The 14,367-nt window shown below is 35.8% G+C and overlaps 1 protein-coding gene across 1 annotated transcript in view; it reads right to left on the bottom strand.

The window, feature by feature from the left end:
- Positions 1 to 9,522: 9,522 nt before the first annotated feature.
- The window catches only part of LOC119074511 (membralin), a 102,701-nt gene continuing 97,856 nt past the window's right edge, over positions 9,523 to 14,367 (bottom strand). The window contains exons 12-13 of the mRNA XM_037180673.1: positions 13,841 to 13,940; positions 9,523 to 11,228 (exon numbers count right to left, since the gene is read on the bottom strand). Coding sequence (XP_037036568.1) covers positions 9,999 to 11,228; positions 13,841 to 13,940 — 1,330 coding nt within the window. The 3' untranslated portion in view covers positions 9,523 to 9,998. The remainder of the gene's footprint in view (positions 11,229 to 13,840; positions 13,941 to 14,367) is intronic.

Below are 14,367 nucleotides of genomic sequence, written 5' to 3'. Positions count from 1 at the left end.
TGTACAACAAACGGTGCTTAGTTCGGTTCCACATCGTAATAAAAAGATGTGAGCGTAGCGAGCTATTCGAATAGTGAGAAATCGAAGACCCCCACCGTGTTCAAATGTGTTCACAGGGGCTACGGGATACACCTAGTTCGATTATAAAATGCTAAAGCGTAAAGCTGTACATCAACCAACAATGTCAAAGTACCAAAAAGTGTTGATTAATAATGCAAAGGAAAAACAGTAAAATGCCGCACATGATTTTCCGTCATGGATTGTAAAGACACATAAAAAAATGGTGAAGACATTACACATACGAGAGTAAGAGAAAATTCATTTATCCACTTGTAATTTTTCTCATCGATAATAACATTGAAGCGAAGAAATTTCTTTCTTACTTTTTTTCAACATTGTCAACTTCGACGTTTACATCGCATCCATCGTAGAGAGAGAGAGAGAGGAGTGTGTGTGTGTGAACGAAAATCATCAGATACTCATTACCATAATTTTATTCAAAAGATTCCAATGTAAACAGTAAAAATCGTGTACTTATAATATTATGATAATATTTTGGGATTCAATTTGAATATATTAAATTCTCATGGTAACACAAAGCTCATCGTCGAAGAGACTAGCGGCACGGCGACGACGGTATGTATATTTTCCAATTTTCCAATACCGACAGGAAAATAACGGAAAATTTTTTTCCTCTTGTTATTCTCTTGTATAAAGCCCCATTGGAGGCGAACCTACTTGAAAGTTTAAACCTCTCTCACCAGAATACGATCTCCTTTCCGTTCATTCCATTTTATGTGGAGCATACAGTTGTTCTGTATATTATGTCGGAAAGTACGAGAAAAATCGTTGTATTTATCTAACCCCACTCTCGTCGTTGTGAATGCTCCTCTCCACTTATTTCCTTGTATTTTTTTTTATTGACTTCGAATATTATAAAATAATTTGCTGTTACAATATGGAGTTTGCGGTGAATTTTAATTTATTTTTGGTTATTGACTATTGACCCGAAATTAAATGCTTTCATCAAATTTTTTGTTTTGTTTTTATATTGAGGGGTTGTTGTTGTTGTGATCATCAGGGGTTGTTTTGTTTCATGATGTGTTTTTGATTTGATATTTCGGAATTATACACAACAACTTTCTGCGATGAAGAAGACTTCTCCTATAATATAATTTGAGTAGGATCAAATTGGTTACACAATCATGATAATAAATTGTTGACGATAATACAGTTATCACAAAACATGGGTCATTATGCATCCGTTATAGTATTTAATATAAGACCAGCAATGATTGTGTCTTCATGGGGAAAATATTATGCCCAACGAAAGGATCGGTCTGCAATACCATACTAGTCCTGGTGCTTATGTCACAAAAAGTGGCTCCATGTGAAAAAAATTTACTTCTACAAAAATTGTAGTGGAATTTTCTTAGTTTTAGTTTCAGTTTTTTTTTTAGTTTTTAGTTCAGCTGAACATATTTCTAACGTATTTTAGAGTTTTCAAAGTGATCGATGTTCCCAGGCAATAAAGTGTTTCCGAGTTATTAGCGAATTTAAATTTTGCGCCAAAATATCATATACTGAGAATAACTTTATTGATTGAGAACATCGATGACTTTTAAAACTCTCATAAATCTGAAATTGTGTTTTTTGGCGGTGAACAAACTGTAGCTCGTTGAAAAAGTATGGCGAACTAATTTTTAGACCCGTACGAAGTACTGGGGTCTTATAGGTTTACGCATACGTTTGTAACACGTCGAATTGGACTCCCTGAGTAAGGGGAAACCTATTGTGGTTGTCTAGAGATGCCAAATCCGCGAAAAAAAAAATGTCCGTCTGTCCGTCTGTCTGTCTGCACGATAACTTGAGTAAAACGCATCCGATTTTGAAAATTCTTTTTTTTCCCGTTTGGTAATGTCAAAAGACAGACTAAGTTCGAAGATGAGTGATTTTGGATCGACCCCTCCCGAGCTGTGGCCTGGTGCTTTACGGTTTTTCGAAGATATCTCCGGACATTTAAACGTTAAACTTGTAAGTGATACGTCAAATAAAAGTTATTTACAATACCGATCGACAAAAAAAAAGTTTATGGAAATCGGATGACCGACTTGTGAGTTAGACCCCTTGGTGTGGAACAGGCACAGGGCGGCAAGCAGCTTTTGCTTGTAGGTCGGCCACATTTGAACATATTTCGTCTGTTTTAGCTTTATTAGATAGGTATTGACCGTACCAATCAGGGAAAAAAAAGTTTATGAAATTATGTTCTCCGGAGCGTGAGCTAGGTCTCTTGGAGTGAGCTCTTATCTGGCTACTCGGAAGTACAGTGAACGTGGTGTATTTTGACAATATCTCGAGTAAATTTTGACCGAATTTCATGAATTTTTTTTTGTTTGAAAGGTATTAACGAATGTAAAGCGTCGGTACTATTTCCGGTCTCCTAACAAAATGGCTGCCGGCGGCCATATTGGATTTTAGTCAAATAGAAATATATTGGGAAAAATGATGCTTAGAGAGTTTCTGTTAACATGGAAATAATGTGTTAAGTGTGAGGGGTTTCAGGGATTCCATATATGGACATCTATATATACCTATATACAGCTATATTGACCTATATACAGGCATATAGAGCTATATAATAGCATATAAATTTATCTGTGAAATGTTTATTTACAGTGAAATATAGGTAAATATAGCGGTATATAGCTGTTTAAATAGGAATTTATGAAATTTGTCTTCGTACGGGGCTGTCTATATTGCCTCCGGCAATTTATTTGTATATGCTAACAAGGCAAAGAGTGGATAATGTAAGTGATTTTAAAGGGAGAATAGTTTTTCAGCAGAGGAGAAAATGAAGTAAGAGAAATGAAGAGTTTCACATTAAAGGCTTTTGATACGAATAGGTGTTTCGTACGGGTCGGCGTTAGCTATGTTTTTTCCTGCAGCTGGAGTAGATCCGCTAATTTTATTGTTTTTCTGTAAAACAATAAACTTCAATACCTCAAAAATTTGACAGTGCCGATCCACTGTAGATGGCGTCAATTTTATATCAAATAACAAAGGTCGCGAGTTATCATATCTCTCTCTATCTATCATGAGCATAGATCACGAGTTATAATATAATGTCTCTCTTTTTTCATATATTTTTGACGTATCGTGATCTTTGATAAATGGTTCTTTGCTATAATATTGGTTCTTTGCTACTCAAGTGCCAATACAAAGAAATCTTTTGTGTGAAAAGCAAATGGCGGATATGTGATAGTTTCCCGGAAACACAGCACAAAAAAACGCTAAAGCCGCCACTTTTATTTCATTTTGAACGAAGTTTATGATTCATGTAGCTATTCTGCCCTACATAAAAAACTTGCAAAACGGTTTAAATAAACGAATTCTTTTGTAGTACAGTATTGGACCAACATATTCGATTTCTACAGAGAACAGTTTCTAGGAACCCAAAATATTTGTGATAAGTCAAATTACATCCGTAGAAAAGATTTTTTTTCCCTTAAATCCGACGAGATGACATAACCACCTGGACCGTAAACAGCAAAATGAGATAAGCCAACACTTTCACTAGCAAACAAATTCTCAGTTCTCTGTGTCAAATACGCACCTTATTTCTACAAAACTATTCTACTTTTGTCTGACTTCGCTGTAAATTCCAAAAGCTAGTTGACACTTTCAACCTCTTAATAAAAGTAGTTTGTTTGCTAGTGAGAGTATTGGATGAACGCATCACATAAAATGAAGTGATCAAACGGAGAGCAAACGGAGCGTAAACGGCGTAAGAGGAAATCAAACATAAAACTGATACTTAATCTGAATAATCTGAACAGTTTTGTGTTACTGATCGTACAACTGAAGTTCTGCTGATCGTCTACCTGAAGTTGACCTGATTGGAGATTAAACTCTTTTTTTTTAATACGTTTACTACCGATATGTTCATAAAAAACTAAAATTTTATTTTTAGATCAAAAGAATTTTGTTAAGTTAAGTTTCTTATGCGAATTACGGCAGAAAATCGCGCACTATTTTTAAGTGCAGAAGAATAGTTGTTTTTCACACGTAAATAATGTAAATTTCGTACCAACAAAGCTGTTCTTGCGGTTGTTCTCCGTTTCACTGTTATCATGCTTTTTCAAATTCTAAATGAGAGAAATTAGAGCAATGGAGAATAACAGCAAGATCAGTTTAAGCACAGTATTGAAAAAGACAGTATTTACGTGTGGAAGACAGTATAGAACGTAGGTGTTGGTTTTCAATTTACTTTATAACAAATAGTTGTAACTAACAGTTTTTGCTAATAAATAAATAAAACTAAAAATTCTGATGTTTTATTTACCCCACTAAATCAAATTATCGTCTGTGTGTTCTTTTCAGTCAACGCTAAAGTAAAACAACATTAGCATACTACACTGAAGGCCTACAGCAGCCGGAACATAGCACACATCAACCACTTTTCAAATCATCATGAGAAAACCCTGAAAACGAAACCATTCCCAAAGATAGTCATTTATTCGACACCATCTTGCAGTCAAAAAACCATATTGCCCTCTCATCGAAAGTTATAGTATTCGACTTTCAGTTAACCCTTGTCCCTGCCACCTACCTCGTATCATAATATTCGGTTATTAATGCCAGTGGAATATGCATCAGCACCTGTGTAAGAGAAGAACCCCTTGATTTGGTTAGTAATATCAATGAAGAAGGTCCAGTAAAGTGCTTTCAATTTAATTGAACGTAGATAAGATTGTTTCGTGAACACCAAATAAGCATTAAGTGAGTTATAATCCATTCCTATGGGAGCTGGGAGCTTAGAAAGTAGTTGTTATATTGACAAAGCCACTCAACAAAAGAATATCTTACTACCAGTAATCGAAAAAACAATATTTTTCATTCAAATTCTCCATTTATAGAAAAAGGAAACGAGAATTTTTGGTAAAACGTTACCATCGGGTACTTCGGTGACTCTCTCTCTCATGTGAATTTAGTTTTCTTGGTACAGGACACTGTTCCATAATGTAGCCCAAGGGTCTAGGAGCATATTTATCACACTCATCCAACCAATCACAATCTCGGCTGCTTCATAAAAGTCAACCAATTTCGCATTTTATGTAAGAAATAACGTCGTATCAGGAAAATTTTCATTGGAAAGCTGAAGTACCAAGCGACTCTGTAAATTAAATTTAAGGTGAAAAAAATGAAAGTGGTCGACAACCGGTCGAAATTTCTTTGGAGTGCAATGCGACATTTTAGATATTGCCCTATCTCTTATTGCTAATAGACCCTCTAGCGCAGGTTTTTATATTTTTAGGAAATACCGAGCCTAAGCCTTCCTATGGAACCCTAAACCGTTAGTTTTGATGTAGCGAGCAGGCGTTATTAGTCAGAGAAAATTTTCCTTAATACAGTCACTGATGCCAGTACAGTCAACAGCCCGACGTATTTGATAGCTTATGTGATCTTATGTGATGAAAAACAGCTCTACCACGAAAACGACAGTTCTGAGAGGGGCGAGATATACCTCGTTGAACTCGTAATGAAGCAAGGATTCGAGGGGTACCATACTCGTCAAAAATCCAGATATTTTGAACTTGTCCTCCATAAAAATTTGTTCGAAGATTTCGCGATATCACTTAAAAGTGTTTTACGAAAAACATTTGGTCCTGGTCAATATCTCAGTATTTCAGGTGTCACTCTGGAACTTATTGTTCGGAACTTTTTTGGGAATTCGTGAGACTTTTAAGTATATTTAGAAATATTCTTGAATTTTTAGGAATTGTTAAGGAATTGTTAAGGAATTACGAATTTGAGTTAGTATACACATCGTATCAAATGCAGGTAAGTGTGAAGATGAAAATATTGGAGTCACATGACTAAAATGATTAAAATATTTTTTTTGGAATTATGACGTCAGTGTGTTTCTCGGTGTGTTTGGGACTAAACTAACCTTGCCCGTTTCTCTTCTATATACTCATTGAAGAGTATAACCTGAAGTGAATCATAATTTGCCGATCCATGAAGCAATTGTCTTCTTCTCGTCTTTTCTGCCTCTTAGCACATTCATTCCTGAACCCAATACCACATCTGTAAAAAGAAATACAGTTAAAACAATGCTCTGATCTGATACATCTCGCACTATTTTACCTGTCGTCACACCGAGATTGTGAGAGTAGAGGTGAAAGTGATATGAAATGAATGAGGTGCCGGATGAGGTATGAACGAGTGGATGTATGGTCAAGGTCAGATCCTTATTCTTTAATATATTTAATAGTTTTTCAATAAAATGTTGAGTAATGGTTCGCAAACGATTGGTGACTATTGTTATGTTTACTGAACTTGTGTTTATCTAGTCGTGCGTTTTCCTTTGATTGACAGTTATCCACCTTACCGTAGAACGCATATAAATTGAAAAACTACCACACATTGTCGTCCCTGATGAGTTCCTCAAAGTGTTTGTCTTCACTTTACATTTCGCGGGAATCGTAAAGATGAACTCCGAAGTTTTCGAATTTAGCGGAACGAAACGGTGTCTCTAGGTACTCTAGGGATAAACGAGACTCGGACGACTTTTGGTTTTTGTTTAATTCGCTCTTGCGTTTTTACGCGGATTTGACTGTGCTTGGACTTAGAATATGGCCCTTCTGTCGTGGTTTTTATTGTTCTGTTTAGCTCGGTTGAAGTCTTGAATGTGGTGAAAAACTGACGCTAAGACTCTGAGTGAACGGTGGATCAATGGACGAAATTTCTTTTCTTACACAGATAATCCGTAGACCCTCCGAACCCCTGTGCGTCTTTCTTAAGACGACAGGTAAAAGAGTCCATTCTCATTGCGAGATGTATCAGATCAGAGCATTGTTTTAACTGTATTGCCATATACAGATGTGGTATACCCAAGTAGCATTTCATAACCGCGGTTGGAAAATTGACTAATTCGTTGCAAACTTTTTCGTTATCCAACGGTTATGTAACGAATACGTTATGTTCACAATAACTTATTCGTTATATAACCGTTTCACACCTAATTCGTTATCATTCAATTTTTAACGAATTAGTTGTACTACCGTTATGAAACGAATAAGTGAATCGACAATTTTTGCCAAAAACTTATTCGTCAATTAACTGTTATACAACCAATAAGTTGGAGTAATCTACTTAACTAATTCGTCTTAAAACAGTTATGCAACCAATACATTTTCAGTGGTTGATTTATGACATTTTGATTCTAACTGACGCGTCAGTTGGAATCAAGATGTCATGCAAAAAAGATCGGTCGGAGATGTAATCTGCGAGTAACTTGTTTTGCTTTAGTAATGCAATTTTAATACGATGCCATAATGTGAAACAATGAATTAATGTGAAGTTTGAAAATTGTGATGAAAATTGATCGTATTTTGTGAATAGTCATTTTGTATCTTTATGTCAATTAGTAAATCAGCATTTTATTGATCAATTTCACAACTTTTGTCTGCCACTGTTGTCGAAGTTAGGATTCTTATGTCTTGTTAGGTCTCTTTAGGAATATCTAGGATCGACAACAGTTTCTTACAATAAAAGTGAAATAGATCGATAAAATTTTGTTTAACTGGCATAGCAGTGAAATCTTTCATTATCAATGTCCGGAAAATTGGAAAAACGTCTGACTGACTAATTGTTGACCAAAATCAAACTGTGAAGAAAACAAGTCTTACTTTATTTACACACCAAATAAGGAATAATTAATTTAAAAAAATCGATTGCAGTGCATACAAACGTCTTTTCTGTGCATATAAATAATGTGAATTGATTTACGAATATCCAATCGCAGATCAAATTTTCAATGTAAAAACGTGTTCTTGAAAATGTAGTTAGAAGTTGAAAATAATGATAAACGAAAAAGTTGTCAAACGGTAGAACAACCGTGCTACAACTTATTAGTGAAACAATATTGAATTTTCAAATGTGACATAAGTCCTACGACGGTTTTGCAACCCTTTCACAACTTTAACCAATTCGTTGTATGACCGTCACACAACCAATTCGTTAATAGAATTTTACAACTGGGCAAAAACCGTTGTACAACCGTTGCTACAACGTTGCAGTAACGTTACGACAACTAATTAGTTATTTTGGGTTATCTCCAAAATATTTATAACCGCGGTTACATAGCGGTTGTACAACCCAATTTTAACAGTTGAATGCTACTTGGGTATTGGGTTCAGGAATGAATGTGTTAAGAGACAGAAAAGTCGAGAAGAAGACAATTGCTTCATTGATCGGCAAATTATGATTCACTTCAGGTTATACTCTTCAATGAGTAAAAGAAGATAAACGGGCAAGGTATGTTTAGTCTTTTATGGTCTTTTATGCAGGGCATATTTTAGAGATTTTTAATTGTAAATAAGTCTGAAAATTCTGAATTTTTTTCCCGAATTTATTTGGAATTTTTCATATTTAAATTCTGTAAAATATGCCCTGCATCAATGACATCGAGTGGTCATTATGACGCTGAGTTGCATAATATATTTCACATGCTACGCTACATGCATCGAAAACCGTTCTTTTCATATTACATGCACTACTTTCGCCACACTCAGCATGTAAAGTCCATTACATAACACGGTATAAACGAGTAGCCAGATAAGAGCTCACTCCAAGAGACCTAGCTCACGCTCCGGAGAACATAATTTCATAAAAATTGTTTTCCCTGATTGGTACGGTCAATACCTATCTAATAAAGCTAAAACAGACGAAATATGTTCAAATGTGGCCGACCTACAAGCAAAAACTGCTTGCCGCCCTGTGCCTGTTCCACACCAAGGGATCTAACTCACGAGTCGGTCATCCGATTTCCATAAACTTTTTTTTCGTCGATCGGTATTGTAAATACCTTTTATTTGACGTATCACTTACAAGTTTAACGTTTAAAAGTCCGGAGATATCTTCGAAAAACCGTAAAGCACTTATTGGGCCACAGCTCGGGAGGGGTCGATCCAAAATCACTCATCTTCGAACTTAGCCTGTCTTTTGACATTACAAAACGGGAAAAAAAAGAATTTTCAAAATCGGATGCGTTTTACTCAAGTTATCGTGCAGACAGACAGACGGACAGACGGACAGACAGACAGACGGACAGACAGACGGACATTTTTTTTTCGCGGATTTGGCATCTCTAGACAACCACAATAGGTTTCCCCTTACTCAGGGAGTCCAATTCGACGTGTTACAAACGTATGCGTAAACCTATAAGACCCCAGTGCTTCGTACGGGTCTAAAAAGGAAATTCTCGTTTTAATGTGTTTATTATCCTCGGCTACGCCTTGGATCACACGGTAACTCTACATTTCGTCTTGTAATCCTAGTCATGCAATATATTTAAAGTTGGATTCGTTATTACAAACCTTATTATCGTCCTGTGTCCCTTACGGAACCAAATAGCTTAGGTGCGAGCAGACGCATCTCTATTCGGATCTTTTTTTTATAAATACTTTCCATGGTAACAAGAAGACTGGATTAGGGAAATAACTGCACAGCCAATTTTTGTTTTTTTTTTCATTGACAAATTCTTATGTATTTCTTAGATTATGTTCACAGTATCAACATAACTGCATCAGAAACAATTATTGTGTTTTTTAAACCTAATAACAACAACAGAAAATTCACAACTCTTTCATTCAAACAATTATTAATTATGCTAAGCAAAAGTACTAAAGCGTCCATTCGATTATGTTTGGTTAAATATATAATGTTAATGGAGTGATATATGAACACAGCATTGAATTCATTGTGAAAGGAAAAACAAACAAAAAAAAACGAGAAAAATTGGAGAAAATTATCTACAACTGAAATGTCATTTGCATCGTTTTTCTTTCGCTCGCTTCGCTCAAAATCATCATCTCAATTCTTTTTTGTTCAATTAAATTTGTTTCAATTAAAAATGCAAAATCGAAAACAATAAATTCCCCATCATCATTAAATGCACAAATATGAAATTTTCCATTTTTTATTTATTAAATTTTCTAATTCATTTTGCACTTGCCACTTAAATCACAATCTGTTTCGCCAATATCTTTGCCATCTGCTACGACGTCTGTATCTCTAACATTCCGTTCCACTTCCTCACCTTCAACAAACTCATTTCCCCGGCTTTTAACATTACAATTTCCCGTATCACCTTTATTTGAACTACAAATTTCCTCCGAGGAACTTTCTGTAAATAAATTTTCATGTCCCTTACATTCGTCTATGCTATTGTCTTCTTGTGTTTCCATTTTTTCTAATAAAATCGTTTGATTTGACTTTGTATTTGGTTGGGTGACGGGGATACCGGTAATTGTTGTTGTTTTATCATCATCAGCAGCAACAGCATCAATGTTGTCGATATTCTTGTTGTAGTTATCGTTCGTAAAGCCGTTGTCGCCCACCGTACCGGGTGTATCGCTTTGCGAAGGTGTTACACTTTCGGACGGATCATTAAATTCATTTCGGTGGTGTTTGTTTTCAATTATTTCAAATGAATATTCATCGATGTTGGCATCATTCACTTCCTTTGTTTCGGTTACCGTTGATTGTTCGTCCGTCTTAATGATTCGTTCTTTTTCAGCCTCTCGTTCTTCATTCGATTCGTCCGTGGCATCATTCATTGTCACCGTATTCGGTGTGCTGGATAAGGTGTTTGCGTTGGTATTTTCGGTTGTAGCACTTCGATTGCTGAGAATTTCATTTGAGTTTTCAGCATCTGGCAGACGAAAATTATTCTCATCGTAATTGCGCTGAAATGTGCTACGGGTGTCGGCATTACTGTTACCGTTCACCGATGGTCGAATTTCGATGCCACCCAAATTTATTTGGCGTAAATTGTTACGTAAATTAATCATTCGTATGCGGGGTGTGTTAGTGTGGTTCAAATTCGGATTTACGATGCCATTCCACAGTACATTGCGTAACGTTTGGAATATATTAAGCAAACGGACATTTTGCCTGATGTACGTTCCGAATGTAACCAAAATGTTCGCATTATTGTTGTTATCGTTGTTTCCTTGGTTGACATTGGGAAGATTTAGGTTTGTTAATGTAATTCGACGTATTGGAGATGGATGTGCTCCAGCTGCTGCTGGAGTTGGGGATCTCTGATTGGTCTGTTGCTGTTGTTGAGTTTGCTGGCGGGAACGAATGATAAGCTGTTGGAGTTGAGCTTGTTGCATAATTACTGGTAGCTCGTAGTGATGGAAGAAATAGACCATTGAATGCTGTAAAATACAATTATTTCGATTAAGATAAAGATTAAGTTAAAGCCGACGGGGTAGAAGACTTAAACATCTACGACCATATTGGTCATGATCATGGCATCGGGGATCTTCACACACTTTTAAGATACATAATAGCTTGGAGGAGTTTTGCATGCACTTCGTTAGTATCCGAGCAACACTCTCCGTCGCAGTTTGCTGTTAGAGAGCTTTCCTAAAGGAATATGTTCTTTGTCGATTTGGAAGTTTTTCAACTTATTTGAAGAAATGTTTTCCTAATTTGTTGGAATGAACCGAGCAATGTAATGACAGTTGAATTGAGCGGCTGTCAATGGTAGTGGTTTAAGTTTGAATACTTTCACTCGCTTCGCTCGCGATTTCGATACAGAGGCTTCTTCTCGAGTATTCTACAGTCTTTCTTTGTAAATTTTGTTAGTCCCAATGAACTTCAGTTGGGCTATGTTTTCAAGGGGAAGTATGTACTTGATTGTGTTTCTTAAGATTGACAGGGCTTATCAGAAGTGAGACACTGGTTCCTCCTTGTACAGTATGAAAAGTGAAAAACCGTATCTAAAAGTTCGTTACCAAGAAGAGCTGTGCAGTGCAGGTCGAAGCTTTTAAGTGAAAACTTTGACAGATGGCCCGTACATTTCCTGTCAAAATTTCATTTCACCGGCTGGTTGAGTGCTTGGCTATAGAGATTAAGATTTTATCCTACAGAATTTCGAAGTCTTCGAATATTATATCTCGCTGATGTGGTCGAAGTTGAAGTTAAAGGAAAAAACGAACTTTACTAAATTCTAGTAACTTAACATGCCGATGACAGTTTCCTTTTTCGGCTCTGCCTAGAATTTCCAATCCGATCCGCTTTTAATTTCCACAATCCGCGAAAAAGTTGGATGGGTATGTGGTTTGTAAACTTTCATAGGTTTCATAGGTTCGTTATGTGCAGACCTATTTCTGAATTTCAATTTGTAGTTTTGAGCCACGAGTTAGGGAGTTTGGTGATGAATTGAAATTACTTCCAGTTATGATTCGCTAGACTTTTCCATGTGTAAATCGGTATAGTGTTCGATGAAGCACTGTATCGAAAACCACTGTCACCATGGCCTTATTAATGTAAAACATCGAAAGACGTATCAGATCGAAATGGTCGAATAAGTCTTAACATCGATTCGACATTTGCCTGTCTTCATGGCACGGATTCGTATAATGATGACTTAATCATCCGTGGTTGACAATTCAACAAATGTAGGTACATTGCACTTCGTAGACGACACAAAAAAAATCTGTACCAGGCAGCAGGATGAAATTGTATCTCCAGTTGTCTCAAAATATTTGTGGAAGACATGCGTCACATTTCTACTGTGAAGGAGATGAAGACTGCTTTCCATTTTCCTTAAGATTTTCTGTTCATTGTACTCCCTTTTATTTGTAAAAGTTGTATAGTTTGCATACAGTTTACGTTTTGTTGTATACTGTGCTATTGCACACACAAAAAAAGCGGAGAGTTATAATAATAGCAATATTGTAAAATGAACAGAAATACTTTGCTACAGTCACGTGAAGCGATTAAATTCGGCACGTGAAATATTGGTGGCCACGTGATCTGAGAGAAAGATGGATGATATGGATTTAACATTTTCCAGTCTATATCAAAAGTATATAATAATCAACCAGACGTAACATACATACAACGAATATAATTTCATCACTTCAGTTGCATATACTTCCTATACGTACACCTAGAGATACTTATTTATTCAACCGAACTATTTTGAAAACATAATTAGGATGATGGTAAATTTCATGTATAAATGTTATGAAACACTACTGCTCCCGGTGTGTGCGTGTGTGTGTGTTTTTTTTTAAATCATAAAAGCTCATGCTTATGAAATGTATTTGAATTATTTGGATTTACGTGGTTTTCTCTCTTTTAGTTTAATTCAAACAAATGTATGTTAAGCCAAAATTAGCAACTATTAGCAGCTTTTGATTTGTAGCAGGATCGTAGCAAGGATGGTATAACAGTTTTAATGTCCCTGACATTACAGGGAACGTCAGTGAAATTTCACGAATTTGCTTCACCTGTTTTTCAGCTGGTTAGCAGTTTGTATGACTAAACCAGTAAACAGAAATAAATGAGAAAACTTCATGTCTAAATTTCATTGACGTCGTTTGTACATTGCATATTTTTGAGGAGATATAGATTTAGATATTTTAAACTGAGCGCTTCTGCCGACATAAAATATCCCAGCATTTACGTATTTTCCCCTTCAATCGCACAGAGGGTTTACCAACTACTGAAAATCGTGTGATTTTCCCAGCTGAAAGTTTAAGTTTTAAGTTTATGAGAGAATGCTTCTTTTCTGTGATCCGTGTCGCGTCAATAGGAGTGTTTCGAGAAAGAAGGTTTTTCTCAAAATTTTCAGAAACGTTTGAGCCATTTCCTATTAAGATATCCGATAATTTCAATTTCGATTTCTCATTCGCGTCGTATTGAGTATCAATCATACTACCGAAAATCAAGGGCGACAAGAACTCACCTCAGATCTACCTACATGTGCGACGGACCTGTTTCAATGTTTTTTTTTATAACTACAAATTCAACGTACCTGAATAAATAGCCAGGAAGTTATTAATGCCAAACTGCTGTACTGTCCGTTGAAACGATAATGGTAAGCGTAGAACGAATAGTGATACAAATAGAAAAATCTGAAAAAAAAACGAAATTTCATTATTATGTGAATTTGGAAGGCTTATTGTGGGCTTCCTAGAAATTATGCATATTAATCCATCTAAATGATCAAAAATTGGACGAAAAATTAACGGAAAATTGTACAAATTAACAACAGAACAGCAGAGAGAGAGAGAGATAGAGAAAACAACGGGTTGGGCAGCTACACAGCAGAATGAATATTTTTCATAACAAAATCACGCAAGAGACACATAGACATGGCAGAAATTGAAAATTTTATTGATAAATTATCAATCGAAGGATTATAGATGATTTTCGATAATTGGACTGCTTTCTTTTGGAATTTTTTGGGTTTTAGAGAACATCAGTAAAATAGACGAAAATTGCCAAAATTCGACAAAATCAAGAAAATCGATTAAATTTCCCGAATGTTCACAGAAAATT

The sequence above is a fragment of the Bradysia coprophila genome, unplaced genomic scaffold (assembly GCF_014529535.1).
Source record: "Bradysia coprophila strain Holo2 unplaced genomic scaffold, BU_Bcop_v1 contig_151, whole genome shotgun sequence".
In the NCBI taxonomy this organism is placed as follows: Eukaryota; Metazoa; Arthropoda; class Insecta; order Diptera; family Sciaridae; genus Bradysia; species Bradysia coprophila.
This window is presented reverse-complemented; position numbering and strand designations above follow the sequence as displayed.